The sequence below is a fragment of the Myotis myotis genome, unplaced genomic scaffold, assembly GCF_014108235.1.
Source record: "Myotis myotis isolate mMyoMyo1 unplaced genomic scaffold, mMyoMyo1.p scaffold_m19_p_1, whole genome shotgun sequence".
Lineage (NCBI taxonomy): Eukaryota > Metazoa > Chordata > Mammalia > Chiroptera > Vespertilionidae > Myotis > Myotis myotis.
In genome coordinates this window covers 71,602,796-71,627,178 of record NW_023416313.1, presented here as the reverse complement: position 1 = coordinate 71,627,178, position 24,383 = coordinate 71,602,796, and the positions used below count along the sequence as shown (strand labels likewise).

The 24,383-nt window shown below is 40.2% G+C and overlaps 1 protein-coding gene across 12 annotated transcripts in view; it reads right to left on the bottom strand.

Moving 5' to 3' along the window:
• Nucleotides 1-24,383, bottom strand: part of NFKB1 (nuclear factor kappa B subunit 1) — a 133,661-nt gene that overhangs the window by 43,914 nt on the left and 65,364 nt on the right. For 10 of the 12 annotated variants that reach the window (XR_004972901.1, XR_004972905.1, XR_004972906.1 and 7 more), the window contains 2 exons: nt 14,861-15,009; nt 1,922-2,085 (listed from right to left, as the gene is read on the bottom strand). Coding sequence is in view for 9 of the 12 variants with exons in the window: in XM_036340953.1 (XP_036196846.1) it covers nt 1,922-2,085; nt 14,861-15,009 (313 nt within the window). In the remaining 3 variants the exon portion in view is untranslated. The remainder of the gene's footprint in view (nt 1-1,921; nt 2,086-14,860; nt 15,010-24,383) is intronic. The other 2 variants (XM_036340938.1, XM_036340929.1) reach the window with 1 other exon arrangement.

The following is a 24,383-nucleotide window of genomic DNA, read 5'->3' as shown; positions in this document are numbered from 1 at the left end:
GTCCAAGAGCTACAGATGAAGTGATATGGAATTCCGAAGGAGGGGAGAACCCAAAGGCTTTGGAGCAGAAGAGACATTTGCTCTAAATCTTGAAGGGATGGTAGGACTTGCACTTATGAAGAGGGTGAATAAGGGCATTCTAGAAAGAGGGAAGATTCAAGTACAGAAAGAATGTGGCAAGGTGAGGAAGTGAGAAACCATGGTGCCTTATGCAGCAGTTCAGTTTGACATGAAGGGACATGGTGGGAAATCGAGTTTGGAATGCAGACTGGGGCCAGCTCTTGGGCGACACTAAGTCAGGGGTGGGCAACCTTTTTGTGAGTCCCTGCCAAAACCAGCAAAATCTCTGACTCAAAATTCTTCTGCGTGCCAACCCTAATTTTTTGAGAACATGTTACGCCTACTTAATATCTCTTAAGGTGTATGTATGTGAAGAACCTTGAAGAAATAATAAAATTCATTTGAGCGACAAAAACACAGTATATGATGATGAAAAATACATTTATTTTTTAATGTATACATGTACACTGATAGTCTGACAGAAAACTTTATGACTCCGTTTGATATTATCAGTGGGACTTTTGCTGCTGCATCACTGATGACAGAGATTTTACATCAGGTTTATATTTTGTGACCTTCAAAGATATGCACAAGCTACTACTTTCATCAGTCAGGCTACTCCTATTAGGAGACTTAACAAAATTCATCACTGAGAACAAAGATTCACAAGCGTATATGGATGAAAACATGGAGAGTAATGCTGTTGCAAAGTTTTTTAAACAGAAAAAATTTTCTGGAATGGCATTCCAAGTCCTCAATAGTTTGTTTTTGACACTATTGAAATTGCTCTTCCCCTCTCTCATCAATCCATGTCTATGGTCTTTAAGATAACTTATTATGTAAAATTATTTATTTCTCTAAGATGCACCTACACTGAATTTATCTGAAAAATAAAAAAGTCGATATTAAGAAAAAAACTGTAAATGGAAGATTATAAGAGAGGGTTTCGCGTGCCAGCAAAAGTTACTGGCGTGCCATGCTTGGCACGCGTGCCAGGGGTTGCCCACCCCTGCACTAAGTAGTGGTGAGATCCATCTGACCATTGGGTGTAAACTGGATTAGAAGTGGGGAGAGACAAAACAGAGCAGCAAAAATGGAGCGGAGCACGAGAGAGAGAGCAGCATAGATGGACCACTAGCTGGACATGCAGCACATAGTGGAGGAGGGTCAAAGATGATGAGGAGGTTTAAAGTCTGGATAGCAGAAGATGGAACATAGTGGAAAATGATGATTGGATCATCTGAATGTGAGCTCCTCTGGCCAGACTAAAGGAGAACATATAAAAGCAGAAATGGTACAGGTGATGGGACAAGGTTTGGGGTTGAAAGAAAAAAATATGAGCGAAGGCAGGAAAACATAAAATCATAGCATTTTAATGACAAAGACAATAGTTTATAATGTGCCTGAAGTATCCAAAGAAAGAAAGATTCCTTATAAGAGGGTGAGCTGGGGGAGATAAAAGAGAGGAGCTGTTTTTAAACTAAGTCTTGAATAATGAATTGGTTTTGACAGGTTGAAAAGGGAAAGGTGGTTTTAAGTAGAGAAATACACATACAAAGGTATGGAGATGCATGACTGTTCAGGGGGCAGAGGTAGGGGCAGGTGGGATTGAAGATGAGACTAGAAAGGTGGGCGGGGCCAGACTGTGAGGGCTTTGTATGCCAGGCTATGGAGGTACAGATTTTGTTCTAGAGGTAGCAGGATGTCATCAAAGGGTTCTGAGCAGGAAAAGAGTGGGAGAAGCTTGGGGTACAGATTGAGAGAAAGAGAAACTTGAGGCATCCAGATGAGGACATAGTCCACACACGAGAAATAAGAGCCTGAGCTCTCAAAAAAGCAAGGATGGGAGAGTGACACTCACCTGTGAGCTGCCGGTCTCCTCCACCTTCTGCTTGCAAATAGGCAAGTTCAGGATGCACCAAAAGTCCGGGATTATAGCCTCTAATGCATGCATCTGTCATTCGTGCTTCCAGTGTTTCAAATACTTTTTTCTTTGTCACATGAAGTATACCTAGGTTTGCAAAGCTGGATAAATCAAAAACAACCAAAGGTTAGGCAGTCAATGATTGGAATATATGGTTTCACTTGAGCACAGAGAATTTAAAAAAAACACACACAGGTCCTCAATCACTGGGTCCCACACCATAGTCAAACACATTAGTATTTCTGCAGAAATATATAAAGTAGACTCACCAAATGGGAAAATAAAGATTATAACCAGCTGTCCCTTCAGAACAGATTGGGTTTTTCCACTAAATGAGTCTGTGGTAAATTTAGCAAAACCTTTCGGTTTTTAGAGTTTATTAGACCTTCAAATTATGATTAAGGGAGTGGGGTGGACAGGTATATATAACCTAACAGAAAATTTTACATGGACTCATTTTAAAGTATTTTCTAGGAGAGTTGTATAAAATATTTTAATTCAAATACAGTACTAACTTTTCTAACTTTTTTTCAGAATAAGAGTAATATTATATTTCAAATAATTTTTTTGTTTGTTTGTTTTTGGATTATCCTTGGGTTTCTAAATGGAATTTAAAGTCTAGGTCCTGTTTGGGGTCCCCCTTCCAGGAATTCTACCTCCTCCTAGGTTATCTATAAGGTTGAAATTATTCATTACTACTAGAATGTTTTCTAATTCTACATGGACTCATGCCTGAAGGTATAGCTGTAATCAGGGATGGAGAACCTTTTATCATGATGGTTACATACCTATAGGACAAAATACGTTAATAAGCTAAATAAAGCAATTTAAGGGATTCTAAAGAAAATATATAAAATGCTCCAACCATTTATTTTTTAAATAAAGTATATGAAAGAAGTATCTACATTATAAAAGACCAGGGGCCCTCACATCCTAAATGACCAGACGGATGACCAGTCACCAGGTGGGGGTGTGGGGTGTGGGGGTGCGGGGTAGCAGAGGGATTCATGGGGGCGGGGGGGGGGGTGAGGCGGGTGCGGTGAAGTTGTTAGCCTCTGGCCCGGGCTGGGCGGAGACCCAATGACCTCACTGCTGCCTCGGCAGCTGCAGATCAGGCCCAGAGAGAGGCCTGGAGAGAGAGGCAGGGCCTAATCAGCAGCCACCATGGCTGCTGGCGAGGCCTGGAGAGGGAGGGAGGGAGGGAGGGAGAGAGGGAGGGAGGGAGAGAGAGAGAGAGAGAGAGAGAGAGAGAGAGAGAGAGGTGGGGCCTGATCCGCAGCTGCCACAGAGGCTATGGATCAGGCCCAGAGAAAGGCCCGGAGGCAGAGGCAGGCAGAGGGGTTAGGGGCAATAAGCAGGCAGGCAGAGGCAGTTAGGGGTGATCAGGCAGGCAGGCAGGTGAGCGGTTAGGAACCAGCAGTCCCAGATTGTGAGTCCCACAGGGATCGGGCCTAAACCAGCAGTCAGACATCCCCCAAGGGGACCTCAATTGGAGAGGGTGCAGGCCAGGCTGAGAGAAATCCCCTCTGTGCACAAATTTTCATGCACCGGGCCTCTAGTCTTACCTAATAATAGACAAACATGTAAATTGACCATCCCTCCGCTACGCTCACCAGCCAATCAGGAGAGTATGCAAATAAACCCAACAAAGTTGGTGGTTAATTTGCATACATAGGCGTGAAACAGAGGAGCGAAGACTGAAGGCTCTCGCCAGAGCGAAGGCCTAGGTCCTGGGTGCCAGAGGAAAACTTGTGCCTGTAGCCAGGGTAGGGAAGGCCTATTGCACGAATCTCTTCGTGTAACGGGCCTCTAGTATTTAATAAATGTAATATAACAAACAAAAAAGCAATTTACTAAGGAGACTCATTCATTCAACAAATATTTACTCAACTCCCTATTAGTGTCAGGCAGTGTCCTATTGCTCCTATCAGCAATAAAGAAATCCCGAGTTTCATAGAATTTATATGCTAGTGCAACAATAGAGAAATGAAGCAAATTTTATAGTATAATCTAGAAGGTAAGTGCTACCAAGAAAAATAAGTAGGGAACAGAAGAAGTAGTAGAAGGCATGACACTTTAAAGTAGGGAGAGGCCAGAAAGGGCTCATGGAAAAGACGACAACTGAGCAAAGACTTGGAGGAAGTGAGGGCGAAGACCTAGATATGTGGAAGAACAGCAAGTGCAAGCACCCTGAAGTAGGATCGTGCCTGGTGTTTTCTAAAAGCAGTAGTGGCAAGGAGGCCAAGGTGGACAGAGGGAAATGAAGAAGAGGTCCAGGGGTTCAAAGAGGGAAGTGGTGGCACAGATCTTTTAAAGCCTGGTAAGCATTTGGAAAGTCTTTTGTTTTACTCTGACATTCACCCAAAAAGAAGAAAAAGAAGGTAAGTATAGAGAAGACAGAAATATATGACAACTGGATTGAATGAAGAAAACAATATAACAATGTGGAAAGACCAGATAAACTATGGAAAGAAAATAAAGGAGCGAAGGCAGAATGAGATGAGCCCTCAGACAGAGGCCCACAGACAGAATGAAACACATGTCCAGACAGTGATAGGAGAAATTGGGATAGCTGAGACATAAACAGAAGAAAATATGCTAAGAGAGAATTTAAATTCTTTGAGGGCAGAGATATCCAGTATCTAGAACAGTGATGGCGAACCTATGACATGCGTGTCAGAGGTGACATGCGAACTCATTTTTTTGGTTGATTTTTCTTTGTTAAGTGGCATTTAAATATATAAAATAAATATAAAAAATATAAGTCTTTGTTTTACTATGGTTTCAAATACCAAAAAATTTCTATATGTGACACGGCACCAGAATTAAGTTAGGGTTTTTCAAAATGCTGACATGCCGAGCTAGAAGGTTTGCCATCACTGATCTAGAACAATGGATGTCTAATGAATATCTATTGAATCAATGAATGCATGAATTAACACAGCACAGAAAAATACACAACATGGCATACTAATATGCATGGAGGCATAGGTAATTTCTCAAAAACCAAATATCCATTTTTTGGTCTTTTAAGCCTTATTCCTATAAAGAACATCCAAAACTATGGGAAAACGAGGTGCTCTCCTAGGTAATGGCAATGGCAAATATCTTCGTAGCACTTTACACTTTATCATCTATAGGGTACTTTTCATGTATATTATTTTATTTAATCCATGTAGAAAAGGCAACATCCTCATTATTCATTATCTGAATAGTGAATTTACTCTGGTAATAAATGAAACAATATAGAAGTCAGTCTTCTGCATCAAGTGATGATGGAGTATCAGAGACCAGATTGAAGCTTTCACCTTAAACAACAACAACAACAAAAAACAAATGAAAAAAAAATAATTTTCAGACACTGGACAATAGGCAGCACAGGACAGTGATTCCTAAGAAAAGGGAAACAAATACAATGAATCCTACAATTATGCTGGCTTACAGCTTAGAGTTTATAGGCTGCAACACAGGAAGGGGAGCCCCAAACCGGACTTGGTGATCTCCCAGAGTTGAGGAGACAGAGTTAAAAATTTGAGGAGGCCAAGGAGGCTAGAATTCATAGGCAGAGCCCCAGAGGGAAAAGAACCACATACAGAGAGATGCTCAGAGATACACAGGGGCTTCACCTTGAGTGCTCGGCTGAGTACTATCGAGCATGTTTGTGAGGAAATGACCCAAGGTTGGGAAAAGAACCACCACAGAGGAGCAGGCAGACAATTCTTGGAGGACACACAGGGCTGGAATAATTCAAGAAATTTTGAAATACATAAATCATCAGGATGAATATTCAGAAATGCCTTACTAATGGTATCAAATTAACCCTAGAGTAAAGGCTGTTTTGGTTTCCCTAACAAAGCATAAAAGTAAGTCTAGAAAGAATCAAACTGTTCTCAAATTTACCTTTATCCCAATGCTCAAAAATATTTAAAAACATACAAAAAAAAATACAGCATGTAATATCCAAAGTTCAAAATGTCTGCCATCCAATAAAAAAAAACCCGCCAAGCATGCAAAGAAGTAGAAAAATATAACTCATAATGAGGATAAAAATCAATTAATGGAAACACATATATAAATGAGAGAGGACACAGAATTTGTAGGCAAGTACACTGAAATTGCTATTATAGATATGGTCCATATAATCAATGGTCAAGAAAACAGAAAGCATTATGGAAGATAGAAAAGAGACCCCAAACAAACCTGTAGAGATGAAAACTATAATGTCAAAGAAGAAAAATACACTAGATAAAATTAAGAACATATTAGACATGACAGATAAAAAGATTAGTGAACCTGAGGACACAGTAATAGAACTATCTAAAATTAAACAGGAAAAAAATGAAAAATATTTTTAAAAGAACTGATAATGAGCTGTGACACAATTTGAAACAGCCAAATATACATGTGATTGGTGTCCCAGAGAAGAGGAAAAGAGGAATGGAAACAATATTTTACAAAATAATGTCTGAAAAGTTTTTGACCAGAGATCCAAGAATTTTAATAAACCCCAAGGCACAAGATACATGAAGGACACTACACTGAAATCCATTATAATAAAATTGCTTAAAACTAATGATGCAGGAAAAAATCTGAAAGGCTAATAGAGAAAAAAAGATACACTTGTGAATAGGAACAAAAATTAAAATGAGGAGAGATTTCTTGTTGGAAACTAAGACCAGCCAGATCACCCTAGAGCAGTACATATTGAGGACATGTAAGAAAAACATTGCCAATATAGAATTCTATACTCTTCAAAAATATATTTGAAAAACAAAGAGGTTAAAAACGTACAACAACTGAAAGAATTTATCAGCATCAGATCAGTACTACAGAAAAATTAAAGAAGGGGCTTCAGGTAGAAGAAAATGAACTCAGATGGACGCTTGACTATGAAACAGAATGAACACTGAAAATAGTTAATATATTACATTTTTCCTTATTTAAAATTTCTTTAAAAGATAATTGACTGTTTATAGCAAAAATAAAAACAATATATTGCATCATATGTTTTACACCAACATGTGTTATAATATATATTTACATATGTATATAATATACATATACATATATTTATTTAAACATATATATTTATTTATATAAAATGTAGAATATATGACACAACAGCACAAAAGCCAAGAGAAAGGAAATGAAAGTTTACCGTTCAAAAGTACAGTATAGAGAAAATAGTCAATAATATTGTAATAACTATATATGGTGTCAGCTGGGCGCTAAACTTATTAGGGTGATCATTTCATAAGATATATAAAAGTCTAATCACTATGTTGTACACCTGAAACTAATATAATATTGCATGTCAAATGTAATTAAAAAATGTATTCAAAATGAATACTATAAAATCAAATTTTAGAAAGGATGGAAATTGATTTTGATAAAAAAAGAAAGCATACTGTTCATATACTATACATGAAGTGATGTAATGTACTTAAAGTTAGACTTATTAAGTTTAAAATGTATACTATAAACTAAGTGCTAAAAATACAAAAAGTTATAAACCAAATAGGGATAAAATGAAATCATAACAAATAATTAATCTAAAAGAAGGCAGAAAAAGAGAAACAAAAAACAGATGTGACTATCAGAAAACAAACAGCAAGATGGTAAATTTGAACATAGCTATATCAGTAATTGGATTAAATATAAGTTATTTAAGTCTCCCAATTAAAAGGCAGTGTCAAATGGAATAAAAAAAGTAAGACCCAACTATATACAAAGCATATTTACTTTGCCCATAAAGACACAAATAGGTTAAAACTAAAGAATGGAAAAAAATGTTCCAAACTAACATTAATCAAAAGAAGGTTAAGCAGCTATATTAATATCAGTTTAGGTAGAGTTTAGAGCAAAGAATATTATTAGGGATAAAAAGGATCCTTTCATAATGAAAAAGGGATCGATTCATTAGGAGGGCTTAAGAATCCTAAATATTTATGTGTCTAATAAAAGAGATTCACAATATAAGCAGCAAGATCTTATAGAACTGAAAGAAGAACTAGGTATGTCTATAAATATAGTCAGAGATTTCTACACCCTCTCAATAATTGATAGAACAAGTAGGGAGAAAATTAGTAAGGACACAGAAGACTTGAACAACACTATCAAACAACTTGACCTAATTGACATTTATGGAACGTTCATTTAACTTGACCAGGTTAATCATTCTTTTTAAGTACCCGGAATCATTTACCAGGACAGAACATAGTCTGATCCATAAAACAAGTCTCAATAAATTTAAAAGGATTCAAATTATACCAAGTATTCTCTTATCACAATGGCACTAAATCAGATATCAATAACTGAAAGATTATTTAGACAGGAGTATATTTAAATGAAGACTGGCTATGTAATAATTGTTGAAGTTGGGTGATGGGTACACAGGGATACAAAGAATAGCTCAATTATATTCTTTCTATTTTTGTACGTGTTTGAAAGTTTCTATAATAAAATGTAATAGAAAATGAAGAACAGACACTATTAACACACGCACCTTAAAAAAATTGAGAATCATAAATGTTAAATACATGGGATGCAAAATGGCACAGCCACTTTGGAAAACAATGTAGCAGTTTCTTATCAACATAAATGCATCCCTAAAATTCCACTCAATATTTACTCAAGCACAAGAGAAATAAAAACTCATGTTCACACAAAAAGTGTTTTTGTCATAAAAAAAAACTAGAAACAAACCAAATGTTTCAACAGGTGGATGGATAAACAAACTGTGATACACCGATACAATGCAAAACTATTTAGAAACTAGAAGGAATAAACTACTGATATACACATCAACCTGGAGGAATCTCAAATACATTATGCAAAGTGAAAGCCAGATTTAAAAATGCTACATGTTGTGTGATTCCATTTATATGTCGTTCTGGAAAGACTAAACTATAGGGCTAGAAATCAGATCAAGAGTTGTCAGGGCCTGGAATGGGAGGAGGGCACACAGAGACTTTGGGGGATGATGCAACTGTCCTATACCTGACAGTGGTGCATATATGAGTATGTGTCAAAATTCATAGAACTGTTCACTTTAAAGGTTTATATTATAGTATTTAAATTATACTTCAACAAAACCTGACAAAAATGAAAAAAAGGTTGTGACAGCTAATAAGACCAAGACTACAATCCTGTTTCTTACTCAAAATGCCACATTCTTCCACACCAGTGGTTTTCAAAGAGAAGTCTCTAGACCAGCAGTATCAGCATTACTTTAGAACTTATTAAAATGTAAATTTTGGGGCCCTCTCCCAAACTGAATGAGCAACTCTGAGGGTGGGGTTCAGCAACTTGTGTTTTAACAACTCCTCTGGGAGATTGCCAGTTACCCTAAAGGTTGAGAACCGCTACTCTACACTACGTGAGACCAAAGAGATCAACACCTCTGTGAGTAGGGCTGGTATCAGTATTTTTATAAAGTGACCTAAGGTGACTTTAATTCGCAGCCAGGTTTGATATCCTCTGCACTGGACCAGATGTTTCCAGCATCTTCATCAGCGGGGGACTGCTGCTGGCCTCTGGGAAGGTTCAAGTCCCAGTGTCACTGGGTTGGGATTCTAAAGTTGCCCCTTCACCTGCCCATAATTCTGTTCAGGTCTCAAACACTGACTTCAGAGCTCGCCTAAGATTTAAAAGCAGTCTACGTATTTTGGAAATTATTCCCTTAGCAGATGTATCATTGGAAAGTATGTTCTCCCATACAGTGGGCTCCCTTTTCATTTTGTTGATGGTTTCCTCTGCTGTGCAGAGCTTTTTATTTTGATGTAGTGCCATTTGTTTATTTTCTCCTTTGTTTCCCTTGCCCTAGAGGTATTGGCAAATATACTGCTATCAGAGATGTCTGAGATTTTGCTGCCTATGATTTCTTCTAGGATTTTTATGGTTTCATGATTTACATTTAAGTCTTTTATCCATTTTGAGTTTATTTTTGTGTATGGAGTAAGTTGGTGGTCTAGTTTCATTTTTTTGCATGTACCTGTGCAATTTTCCCAACACCATTTATTGAAGAGATTGTCCTGAGTCCATTGTATGCTCTTTCTCCTTTGTCAAATATCAATTGAGCGTAATGGCTTGGGTCTATTTCGGGGTTCTCTGTTCTGTTTCACTGATCTATTTGACTGTTTCTGTGCCAGTTTCAGGCTGTTTTGATTATAGTGGCTTTGTAGTATAACTTGATATCTGATATTGTGATTCCTCCAACTTTCTTCTTCTTACTCAAGATTGCTGTAGCTATTCAGGGTCTTTTTTGGTTCCATGTAAATTTTTGGAGTGTTTGTTCTAGCTCTGTGAAATGTGCCATTGGTATTATAATAGGGATTTCATTGATAACAAACTATCCAATTGAAAAATAAGCAAAGCACCTACATACACACTTCTCCAAAGTAGACATATAGATGGCCAAGAGACATATGAAAAAATGCTCCAAATCACTAATCATCAGAGAGATGCAAATTAAAACAATAATGAGGCATCACCTCAAATCTTTCAGCATAGCAATCATTAATAAATCAATAAATGACAAGTGCTGGTGAGGATGTGGAGAAAAGGGAACCCTAATACACGGCTGGTGGGAATGCAGACTGATGCAGCCACTATGGAAAACAGTACTGAGTTTCCTCAAAAAATTAAAAATGGAATTGCCATTTGATGCAGCAATCCCACTTCTAGGAATATATCCTAAGAAACCCAAAACACCAATCAGAAAGAATATATGCATCCCTATGTCATAACAGCACAATCTGCAATAGCTAAGACCTGGAAACAGCCCAAGTGACCATCAGTAGACTAGTGGATAAAAAAGCTGTGGTAATTTACCATAGCTAAGATTTGGAAACAGCCTAAGTGCCCATCAGCAGATGAGTGGATTAAAAAACTGTGGTACATCTACACAGTGGAATACTACACTGCTATAAAAAAGAAGGAACTCTTACTCTTTGAGACAGCATGGAAGAACCTGGAGAGTATTATGCTAAGCGAAATAAGCCAGTCAGAGAAAGACAAGCATCACATGATCTCACTTATATGTGAAATCTAATGAACAAAATAAGCTGATGAACAAAATAGATCCAGAGACACAGAAGCATGAAACAGACTGACAAATCTCAGATGGAAGGTGGGGGTGGGGAGAGATTAACCAAAAAACTTATATGCATATATGCATAACCCATTGACACAGACAACAGTGTAGTGAAAGGCTGGGGAGGTGTACAGGGTGGAAGGGGTCAATGGGAAAAAAGGGGACATCTGTAATACTTTCAACAATAAAGATAAATTTAAAATAAATAAATAAAAGAAGTCTACAGTGTCTATAAAGTAATTTGCCTTAGATATTCTGGATATAAATATCTTTGTTGGACATGTGATTTACAAATATTTTCTTCCTGTGTAAAGCTTGTCAGTTCCTTGCCATTTTGACACTGTGCATAAATTCTTTGGCCCACAAGAATTTAAAAATTTTTATATAAAAAAAAGCAGCCTTCAACTCACACCCGGATTTGGAAGTTGGATACTTACAATCTTAGTCCATACTTTGCCTATTTTCTCCAAACACTCCTTTTGTGTGTACTAAGGCTGACCCGGATGAAATTGCCAATAATTAATTGTTTTTGGACCCTCAGAAACAACAATTTAATATGGTCTGCACTAACTCCTTGAGGGAAGGCCACATTCCTCTTTTGCATGTTTTAAAATTATATATCTACTTCTAGTGCTTACTAATTGGTTTATGCCATAAATTTTAGTTAAAAAAAAAAAAAAGACTTCACATCTCTAAATTAGGGTTGCCAGGAAGCAAATGGAGGGTGTGGTGATTACTGGTGAGGATGGTTGCTCAAGGCAAAGTCAAACAACAGTTTCCATTGCCTGAAAATTTCAGAGAACCAAAATGTTGTTGAACCAGATTGTTGATATTCAGGGTCAAAAATATAATACCAAACTAAGATTATATTTATGAGGACCAGCACTAAAGTCTAACTAAATAAATGAATAAAAAATATAAAGGCAAAATTAAGGCTAACTAAAAAAATTTAAAAGGGCAAATGCCTCAAGTTAAAGCAATCAAACTCACAATCATGAATATTTTAATATAGATAAAATATATTTGAAAATAGAAACTACGTTTTACTGAGAACCCCAAAGAAAGGCAATTCTTTTGGTTTTAATAATTTAAATGTTATTTATCTTCTCACTGTCCTTTTTAATATAGCTTTCTTGATGTGTTGGATCAGTGCTCTGCTTGTAAATCTATATTGTACTCTTGGCCTAAGCTATATTATTGAAAACAGGTTATCTTCCATTTCTAGTATTGACAAGTCTAAGGAATAACGCTGGCTATCTTCCTAGATTTCTCTATGTGCTCTTCTTACCTACAAGTTAGAACTAAATAATAATCAATGACATACCACAAATACATATGTGGCAAGTCTGCTCGTGTTACTCCATAACATGAGCTTAAAGTCAGTTCAGTCTAGAATTATGGAGATGTAAAAAGCCTGGAGATGAATTCTGTAGCTCAACACATATTTTAGGAGGGAAGAAAAATTCAAGTTCTCAAGAAGTCATGCAAACTGTCCCCAGTCCACTCCAGCCAGGGTGGCTCAGTGGTTGAGCATGGACCTATGATCCAGGAGGTAACGGTTTGAGTCCAGTCAGGGCACATGCCTTGGGTTGTGGGTTCAAAACCTGGTAGGGGCATGCAGGAGGCAGCCGATCGATGTTTCTCTTTGTTCGATGTTTCTATCTCCCTCTCCCTGTCCCTTCCCCTCTTTATAAAATCAATGAAAACATGTTTTAAAAAATTATCCCCAGTCCTACTGTTGAGAGTGACAGAAATGAAAATAGAATTCTGGTTTCCAAACTACCAGCATGATATTTTTTCAACTAAAATGCAACAGGTTCTAACATTGGAAACTTTAAGAGAGAGAGAAAGAGAGAAAGAGAGAGAGAGAGAGAGAGAGCGAGAGAGAGAGAGAGAGACAGACAAATGAATCATGAAGGAAATACTGCATTTTGGAAAATATTGTAAGCAAAAGTTTCTGTTAAAAATCAAATTACAAAGGGAGTACCAATGTTTTATAGAATACTGAACAAGAGGCTACTGAGTCTATTGCAACTCTCAAGCGGCATCCTCTGGATTAAATTTCTCAGGGAAATTGTATAGGGTTAGGAAGTCCCACAGCACTATGACCAGATATCTTGAGATCAGATTTAGGAACTTAGGTGATCAAAATGTTTGTTGAATGAATGAATGAATGCAGTGTGAATGAATGTGTTCTCCCAACTATTGAACCCCACACTCCAGGACTGCAAAAGAGTAAAAGATTTCCTCACTTGCCTTGGAAATGGAATTTACTTCGACTCTGCAGTAGGTCCCCAAATAAAGAGCCATTAGTTCCTTCGAGAATCCTGAAAGGTTACTAAACTAAACCACAGAAACACCAAATTACAGGCAACACACTGGATGTTTTATAATAACAAATATTATTAGTAGGGAACTTCATCCATAATTTCCTCTAAAGGATATGATGATCACACAGATTAAACAGGACCAAAGAGAATAACACTTCAAACTGACAGCAGCCTGGAGTAAATCTGCAGAAACACTAAGTGGTCCATTCGTCTGAAACCCTGACAGTCACCCAGCATTTCAGAGCTCTCATGGGTCAGTCGGGAACTGCAAGGCTATTCCAACACAGACCATGAACCAACCATGACACACAACAGGAAACAGGCCAGTCTTTCAGAAGGATGTTGAAACAAGTTTATGTAAAGCACAGTTGAATTTTTCAAATCAATTTAAGCTTCTTCCTTCAATCTAGAGTCCTTTTTTTTCTAACATCAAAAGCATCAGATTTTAGTGACTTAAAAGAAAGCTCTCTCTCTAGGTTTTTCACACTTGAATATTTTCACAGTCAAACAAAGAAATGCCTAGGAACATGAAAGCTCGGCCTCCCCAATAACAACTGACTTGAAACTTGATCGGAATTCAAAGCCTGCAATGCTACCATCAGCTTAATTACAGTTGACTTAAGCAATTCCTTTCTTTTGAATGAGCAGTCCAGATTAACTGGGATTATATCACAAACTATTTAAACCAGGAGCTCCAGTGGCGCAATCGGTTAGCGCGCGGTACTTATAAGACAAGCTATTTAAACCAGTATTAGGAAACCCTGAAAGATATTTAAAAAAAATTAAATAAATTTTAAATTTCTTACTGCTTTTGGACTAAATTTATTTTCATAATACTTCTTTTACTGGTTGGTCTGATCGGTCTGCCCAACCTTAAATGAAGAAGTCACTTGGTATTTACATTTCAAGTCTAATTAATGCCAAAACAAATTTGCATTTCTTGACTTCTTACCTGTGGCACACTCCCTAAGTAGCACAGAGCTGAAACAATATTTATCTATCCACTTCATGCTCAAAATGTTCACACTATAAATCCAGAGTCAGGAGTCCATTAAAGAAATCATCAAGAGTATAAAACCATTTATAAAGTGTTGATTTCTGGTATAATTATTCCTTCTAACTTGCTCTTACCTTTATTTCCAGAAGAAAAATTTTGCTAAAAGTGGCACAAATGTGTCATAGATCAAGTGGCCAGGTAATCTATCAGCCACTTCTGACAGGGAAAGGAGGTGCTATAAGTAATGAGGCCAGGACCACAGGTGCAAACTGGGCTGCCTCAGGGAAACCCGGCATGTGGGTTCTGTATGCCTCAGAATCCAAGTGAGGGCACACGTTTACATTTCCAGCCTTCTGAGGGTCCTAGAAAGATCCCTCATGAAGAGGCCCTTTCCAGTCCAAGTCTTGGCTGCCATGTTCTATCTGCTCTCCTTGGCATCGCATCCCCTCACTTACCCGACCACCATGTCCTTGGGTCCAGCAGTCACGGTGCAGATCCCGTCCTCGCAGTGCTTCCCCACCAGGCTGTGTGCATGCAGGTGGATGCTTTTCCCATTTGTGACCAGCTGAACAATAACCTTTGCAGGTCCCATATAGTTGCAGATCTATGTAAGAAGCACATTTTAAAAGTGAGTGAATCTGACTCTACTGCAGTGCAGAAAAATGCTTAGGACAAGCCAGTAAGTCAAAAAAATATGCTCTGTCTTTAAAAGTATGTGATGAACAAATGATGGGATGGAAATACATCAAAATGCTAATGGTGGCTGTTTTGCATGTGGAGGATCTACTCTTTGGTAGCAGACCAAATATAACACAGTCCGTACTGTTGAAGTTCGAACAGCGCATCTTTACGATGCTGTGCAGCCATGAAGCACCCTCTTCCTGCTAACCAAGACTACATTTTCATCTGCACCTTAATCACAATTTTCAGTCATAAAAGCTGTAGAAAAGATCTGTCAGAAGGGAACTGGGATTGATGGAGGATGGGAATCAAGGGGAGGAGTGACGCGATCAGGCGCAGTGCATTTTATCTCTGCCGTGAGATAGGCAGGAAGGAGCGTCTTGCCAGGGACCTGGCTCTGAAGGTTTTCAATGGACACCCCAGCTCACAGACTAGGGTTGCAGTGATTGGTTAGGAAACCTGAGCCTGGCACCCTCTGCTATGAGCTCTGATAACTGAGTTACAGATGCCCAGATCATAGTTCTTTTCTTTAGTTCAAGTAAGTGCACTTCCAAGATGCAAATCCTTATGTCTGACACCTATTGAGCTCTTATTTTATAAAATCAGGTTTTCCTATTTAAGGTAATTTATCTTTTTTATTGTTATACCATTAAAGTGATAATACCACTAAAAAGAAAACAGCTACATTTTAAGCAAAGAGAAGTTGGACAACCTTTCTCCTCTAGTTGGTCCTCAGATCCTTAGAGCAGACCACAGGTTCCTTCTTTGAGAGAGCCCCAATACTAAACTCATATTAACAGGAAAGACCAATGGCTTTAGTTTTCACTTTCCTAAATCCTATGAATCAGAATCCTGTCATAAATTCAGCCCAAACTGTTAGAAATACATTGTATCTCCTCAAAGGGTGACCAGTCATCTCAGTTTGCCGAGAACTGAGAGGGTTTCCTGGCACACAGGGCTAAGAGTTGGTCATCCTATCTCTGAAACTCACACTGCCTCTTTTGGAGGAAGTGCATGACCTAAGTCAACTCCACAGTCATTAGAAGTATTTTCATCTGCACAAACAGCCTTTAGCTTAGGAGGGGAAACAAGTGGACCGGAATCCCATCTGGTGAACTTGAGGAAAAACCTACATTTGCCAATAAAATTTCTTGGAAACAGACTTTCTACCAGTCTGCTTCCACTAGAATATCACCAAGCAGATCCAGATTTCCCTGATGCAGGGTTTCATCAGGATTTTTCAGCGTGGCTTTCCCCCCAACCCAATTTCTCATCGCAAGAACTGAGAAGTTGATATGAACTGGGATTATTCCCTAGGAGGTTTTGGGGGAGAGACTACCCTGTAACCAACAGTGTGGCTCCACTGGAAACCTTAGGGCCGCTCTGCCTGAGCCTTGACTCCGAGCTGCGGCAAGAGTTTGCTTCCAAATCCTCTAACAGGCCTTCCCAAGGACCATGGCCACCTGTCGGGGTGGCCTCCCGTCCTTGTAGAGCCAAGCTAATCACAAAACATATTTAGGATCAAATCAGGTTTTGACCACCTCAGAGAAAAGATAAATAATTTCTTAAACAGGTATAGCATCTAAAAAAGCCCTCTGGGCATAACACTAATTATGAACTTAATGCTTTACCTTTTGTAACAGGCAGAAAGCCTTTGTCCCTTCAGGACAGGACAGGGATTGGAAAGTACTGGGTTTGCTCCAAAGTTGGCTGTTGTCCCTACATACTCCCTGGATCGTTGATGCCAGTTTTGTGCGTTTGGTGCTGACATCTGAAGTTGGTTTTTGTTATGAGGACACACTCCACAGGGGCTTCTTCAGCGGTAAATGAACAGTGGAGGCAGCACTAAAGAGATCATGTAATTCCACTTTTTAAGTGTACGAAGCACAGAAATGCAACAGTGTAAGGCATGGCGAAATGCTTCACTTGGGTGAAATCAGGCAGGCTTTCCACCAAAGCAGGACAACAGAAGGAATCCAGTGACTAAAGCCCAATCACTTAGGATATCTGGGCCCTTCAATGTCACCACTAGTAAGGAATCAGTCACTGAAGGGAAGAGGTGGGAGGTGCCCCCAAAAGTACTCACATCTTTTTCTTTCTATTACTTCACGATTATAGGGTGGCAAGAATGAGGAACTGGGTAGTCTCTGAGGAAAGGTACCTGAAAAATTTGCCGATGACTAATGCACTGAGCCATTTGAAAGAGTTCAGGTCGGCATGGCATCATCTGGTTTTTACACAGACCACAGAGCAAGGACAGGGAGGCCCCTGGGTTTTGTGGACTTTCCAAAATACTGACTGAGGGAAGAAAGCTGAAGTGTGAGACAGAAAACACATGGTACTGTTTTCAGGTTATATGGTGAAATGGGATTCTAACATGGAGGGGGAGCGGGGGAGAGGGAGAGTGTGATGTGCTTTATAAAATGCCAGGATGGCTGAGAGCTCTTTGCAGTTGATTCAGAAATTCCTTTGTTTTACGGAGAATGTAATTACTTTTATTCAGCCTCCCTCTTACTTTTTGGAATAGCAGTTCCCTTGGAAGTTAAGTTTATAGAAAGCAACTGTATCTTCCAGAAAGGTGGAATCTTTTTTGAAAGAGTCTGAACATAGCAGGCCCTTAATTAAACACTAATGGCTCAAACACAAGGTAAGTTTTCAGTCACAGACAAGGAGGCACAGATGGCAACTTCAGTAATCAGCTATCAGGGGGGCACTGTCAGTGCAAGTACTAGAGGGGAAGACGAGCTGGGTTTAAAGACAGGTCTATCGTTTCCTAGCTGTGGCCTTGGGCTGTGTTCAATTCCTCATCTGTAAAATGGGGATAATAACAGGACCTTACAGGTCTGTTGTGAGGATTAAATACGTTAATGCATGTAAAGTCTTTGGAACACTGACCAGTCAGTAACAATAATGCACAAGCATTACCTAGTACCTTTTTTACTACTATAATGTACTTCTCTACCCAGAGATCTTTAAACAATACAACTGCCCTGAGATGATGTTTAAAACAAATCCCATCTAAAGGCAGGTGGTTAGTATAAATGACGAATTAAGGCCCCTTTTATCCCTAGGGTAAACTTTCCAGAGTGCCATATTTTATTGGACTTCGTTAATGTTCTAGTAATAATTATGTTATTATAGTAACAGCTGCCCTTCTTGGGGGCGCTCAGGATTCTGTAGCTTCGCTGACGAATTAAACTTTTCTTCCAGGAGCTTCATGACTCAATACCTACTGATGACCACAGGCTAGATCTGCTTTTTGAGTCAGAAGTAGAAACCAAGGTCTCAGATAATACCAAACTTAGTCAAACCACCTCCTTTTATTTAAAACAACTCTGCCATGCTCTGGCAAAGTACATGATTAAGAGAAGTAGTCTAGAATTTTCTGGGGATCAGAATTTGAAATGGCCAGTGTGCTTGCTGAGTAAATGTGACCCTATCACTCTGGCAGAATGTAGAGTCAACATGAAGGTAAGACGTGACACATGAACTAGTTCTTTTTCTGCTTAGTTTTCCTCATGAAGTGACGATAATGATGACAATAATTAAAGAAGAGGCAGAGGAAAAAAGCAATGTGGCTAATTCCAAGAGCTCAGAGGCCAAGCTGCTGGGCTCAAATCCCTCTGCTGCCAATTATTAGCTGGTCAATAGGAAAAGATGGTTAACATCTCTGGATATCAGCTTCTCCACCTCTATATGAAAGTAACAACACACTTGGTTTCACAGGATTGTTTTGAAGGATTAAATGAGCTGATACAGTGCTTGGAACCTAATGGGATTAGCAATCTCAAATATCAACTCTCCTATCCTCACTGATAACCAAAATGTATCCCCTTATTCAATGATCATTTATTTATTTATTTATTTTAAAATATTTCTTTATTGGTTTCAGAGAGGAAGGGAGAAGGAGAGAGAGATAGAAACATCAATGATGAGAGAGAATCATTGATCGGCTGCCTCCTGCACACCCCCACTGGGGATTGAGCCCGCAACCCAGGCATGTGCCCTTGGCCGGAATTGAACCTGGGACCCTTCAGTCCGCAGGCCTACACTCTATCCACTGAGCCAAGCTGGCTAGGGCATATTCAATGATTATTTATTAAGCCCCTGTATGTTTCATGCCCTGTAGTAACTCAGGGAATGAAGGGATATAGAGTGAGTACAAAACAGACACAGCCCCTGTTTTAAATGTGGGAATTAAAGAACAGGATCAATAATAATCAGAGACTCTCACAAATAAATGCAAACACATAACTGTGAAGCATGGACAAAGGACATATTGTAGGGATCTGACTGGGTCAGGAAGTCTGAGATAACTCCCTGAAGGAGCAATGAGGGCTGAGGTCTGGAAGAAGAATAGGAGTGGAACAAGGGAAGAGGTGAATAGGAGCCCAGGGGTTTGGGAACAGCATTCCTGACAGGAGGAACAGCATGTGCAAAGGCTCTGTGGTTAGTCTGCTTATTAGTCATACTCGCCACCACTTCTCAGTTTCCTTCAAGTGGTTCTTACCACCTGGGGGTGTCCCTTCCTTCTCTTTTCTACCTAGAACCACCTATTTCTCAAGGGTAAGACCTAATTCTCAGTCTTCCATGACACGCTCCTCACCACTTTAGTCCACCAAACCCCACTTCTGTCCCTTTCTTTGGGACTATCATTAGAGCAGGACAGGAAAACTACAGGCAACTTACTGCGATGAGAAGATGATAAAACCAGGTGGCAACTATAGGGTTCTCGTCTTACCTCCCTTGCTTGTTAAATTCCCAGAATACACACATCTGTATGTCCTGACTTACTGTTTTTATGGAAGGAAAGGAAACATGTTAACTCAGCCAGTTTTCACATCAGCCCTGTGGACGTCCATCGTGGTACCCCACTCCACAGCCGAGGAAACTGAGGCACATTAAGACCAAGTGAACTGCCATCTTTCCTATAACTGGAGTGAGTGGGTAGCCCTTTAAACTTGGGTGTGTCCACCTCCAAAGCCCACTCACGTTTTGTATTATACTGGGTACCACTTGGCTTGATCACTTTTACTTCCCTACGTCCAGTCTGCCCGATGTTTTGTAGTTCTCCTTTGCCTTAGCACAGTGTTGGTACATGACAGCTATTCCTGAAAAACCTGTTCTCTGGGTTGCGTTGATGTGTGTTGTGAGAAAGAGGTCTCAGAGATTGCTGGGAGGTGGCAGAAGAACACTCTTTCAAGGAACCCTCCTTCATAAAAACATCATGTCACAGACATTATTAAACTACGCATGGATTCTTCTCTGTTAGGCTGCAAGTTAGAATAGGAAGAACGAGAGGGTGGGGAAGAGGAGAGTGAGAGGGGGGATGAAGAGGGAGAAGAAGAAGAAAGGAAAATAGAAGAAAGAAAAGAACGTTGTCATAAAATATTTTCTTTCAGTGATTAAAAAAAAGTCAGATTTTATTGTTTCTCATGTGTTGAGCACCCAGGAAGTACAGAATAACTTTTATTAAACAAGAGAGTACAGAACCATGTCTAACAGTTTCTGGTGCAGAGCAAGAAGATGCTCAGTGAAGTTAATTCTTTTAAAAAAATATATATTTTATTGATTTTTTACAGAGAGGAAGGGAGAGGGATAGAGAGTTAGAAACACTGATGAGAGAGAAACATCAATTAGCTGCCTTCTGCACACTTCCTACTGGGGATGTGCCTGCAACCAAGGTCCATGCCCTTGACTGTAATCGAACCTGGGACCTTTCAGTCCGCAGGCCGACGCTCTATCCACTGAGCCAAACCGGTTAGGGCTCTTTTCTTTCTTTCTTTTTTTTTTTTTTTAAGGCAGGGGATTTCAGGTTGAGCCAATCTGGGGTCAAATCCCAGTTCTTCCTTTTCCCAGCTCAGTGGCCTCTCTGAACCTCACGCCCCACATCTACAACATGGGCCAACAACGTGACCCGAGAGGACTGCACCGTGCCTGGCCCACGGCAGGTCCCGAGGAAGCACCAGTTTCTTTCCTTCTCTTTTATTTATGAGTAGCCTGCTTCACCCCTGGCCTCTCAATGACCCTGCGAGGTAGACAGTGTTGGCGTGATCATATCATCCCCATTTCGCAGATAAGAAAAAGAAATTCAGACCGATGAACAAGTGGCACGCCACAAGGTCAGACAGCCATGACACAGAGGACCTTGGGATTCCTCCCGAGTCTGCTGAATGGAAGGGTGGCGTTCTCAGCCAGGTGGCGTGACAGGAAATACCCTCTGCGACCCACTCACTGCTGACAAAAGTGCTCCTGGATCTCTGCTGATTCGTTCCCATTCTTTCGCCTTGTTTAATGCCCTTGCTTTTTTGAACAGCACATACAGTGCAGTTGTTAGGCTGGGAGTAGAAGGGCAAACTGTGCCATTAAATACAACGACATGGGCTAAGAGGGTCTCACCAACGAGGCAACGAAGACAAATAAAATCTCTGTGTACATGTAACTGCTCTGACAGTTTTGAGTGTTCTGTCATACTTTGACCTGGAATTACTTTTTTTGTTGCTCTATTTTAATTTTCAGTTTCATTACATAAAATATAGCTTTTTATAAATTACGCTTCTTTCAGAAATTCGAGGACCACTGTTGCAACCTCCAAAAATTGCTGGGGACTTGGACCTCAACAGGTGCCATTACCTCATTAATAAACTACAAGTAAATCCTTTCCCTTTGCATGGCCCAATTATCCATGGTTGCTAAAGAATACAGGAATGAGTAGATAATTTGTAACTTATGGAGGAGTCGTGCTACACATGTTTATTTATAAGCCACTTGTTCGGGACACTTGGGTTTATGCTTAACAGAAAATAAAGTTTAAAATAGTGGTACTCTGGTACCATTTCTTTCCCCCCATTCCTACAGTATGTGTATTCTCTCTCTCTCTTTCTCTCTCTCTGAACAAAGCATAAAATAGATATGTAGTCAGACCTCCAAAAGACATCCCAAATTGAGTTTTTGCTCCTAACTACGTTCCCTGTGCGCACCCCTGCCCACTGCCTTGAGTGATCCCATTCAAGTCAGGTCATGCCAGTCTCCTTACTCTGCTCAATGTCCTCCGACTGAATGATTAGCACAAGGGGACTCATTATATTAGTCTGTGTATATATGACTAACATCTTCCATGATAAGAAGTTAAAGAAAAACAACCCCGCCCTAGCCGGTTTGGCTAGTGGACAGAGCGTTGGCCTGTGGACTGAAGGGTCCTGGGTTCGATTCCAGTCAAGGGCACATGCCTGGGTTTGTGGGCTTGATCCCCAGTAGAAGGAGGCGTGCAGGAGGCAGCTGAGCAATGATTCTCTCTCATCATTGATGTTTCTATCTCTTTCTCCCTCCCCCTTCTTCTCTGAAGTCAATAAAAATATATTTTAAAAAAAAGAAAGAAAAAAAGAAAAGCAAAACAACCCCAAACCCTCCAATGCTTTTCCACCTTAAAAGCCAAAGTCTTGACCACAACATACAAGGCCCTGGGCGCTCTGGCCCACCTTTCCTCTTCGATTTTGTTTCTTGCTAATCCCATGCAGCCACACCAGCCTCCTTGCTGTTCTGGATCTTGCCAGCTCAGCTCCCACCTGAGGGCTTCTGCGTTTGCCGCGTCCTCTGCCTAGCAGCCTCTTTCCCTGGATGTCTGCATGTTCTCTAACTTCTTGGGGCTTGGCAGAAATGCCATTCTCTCAGGGAGGCTTGGACTGCTCACCCACTCCGTCTAAACGTTCACCCCTCCCACACTCGATCCCTGCTTCTTTCCCCTGCTTTATTTTTCTCCCTGTGTTCATTACTGTTTCATGCTCCACATTTCACTAATGTTGATTGTTCCCTTTCTTCCCCAGGGGAAGAGAGGCTCTAGAGCAGGGGTGGGCAAACTTTTTGACTCGAGGGCCACAATGGGTTCTTAAACTGGACCGGAGGGCCGGAACAAAAGCATGGATGGAGTGTTTGTGTGAACTAATACATGTTAACACTGCTGCTGGTGAAGGAGCGGAGGGGAGAGCAAGAGAGCCCTCTGCTCTTTCGGCTCCGCGGGCCGGATAGAACAGCCGAACGGGCCGGATCCGGCCCTTGGGCCGTAGTTTGCCCACGGCTGCTCTAGAAAGTGGGGGCACTGATTTCTCCTCTGTTATATTCCCAGCGCTTGCAATATTTGCCATATTGTGGGCATTCAATAATTAATTCTTTAGTGAAGTCGTGATTAAATAACTAAGTCATGATTTAAATGTTATCTGTGGAAGGCAATTTTTCAAAATATAAAGAGTTGTGTTAGGTAGGGGGTAGAAATAAGGTAACTATATTCATTCTTTTGTTATTTTGTCTTTTTTAAAAAATAGGCTAGATCCTAGTGTAGACTCTCAGTAGGCTACTTAAATTAGGATGTGATTATTATATACCCAAGCAGAACATTAGCCTAAGTTGGCAGAAGGTGTCTGGGTGGGGGCTCTCAGGGGTAGGCATGGCGGCAGCTGTGAGAAAGTGAAGGGAAGGTGACTCTTGAATCATCACCCTTGGAACACCAAAGCAGCAACTCTTCTCTCAAAGTCCAAGGACGCCCCCCCCCCCCCCCCGCCCCGCCATCTTTCCCTCTTCCCACCCTGCTCCTGTTGCCCAAAAGGCATTCGCCCACTGCACTGAAGTCTTAGTGCCTCACTCAAACATTTTCTCCATTCCTTGCCTTATTATCGCCCTCAGGGACTTAGAATTTACATTTCTGATTCACCCCAATTGCACAGTTCCTCAAACCAGAGGCACTTTCTCTGATGTTCACTCTGGTGACTGACTGGAATACCCCCCAATCCCCACGCACCCCCCAACCCCCGTGCCCCCCCCCTCCCCCAGGACCTTATCAGAAGCAGCGCAGGGCTACACCTCCAAGATTGCAAACTGCTGAGCTCCCTTGCAATAAGGAGCACAGCCTCTGCCGTCAATCAGACCTGCCCTGAATCCTGGCTCCTCCCACTGCTAGCTGTGTGCTTTTGGGCATATCACCTTTCTGACTTGTTTCCCACCTGTAAACTGTGAATACAGCTACATAATCTTCAAATTTTCACGAGGATTAAAAGAGATAATTTCAAGTGTCTAGTACAGTTCTTGATATATAGCAGGTTCAAAATGAATGACTATGCTTCTTGTCTCTTCATGCCTTAAGCACATATTTGTAGTTAAGATTCTTTCTGACTTCAATGAGAAGATGGAAATCATTGCATGCGAATCTCTTCAATTGCTCTTCTGCTTACTGTTACCCAGGCTCAAAATGTCCCTATTTTATCAGATATCCTTTCCTCATTCAGAGAAATGGAGAGTTGTTCCCTT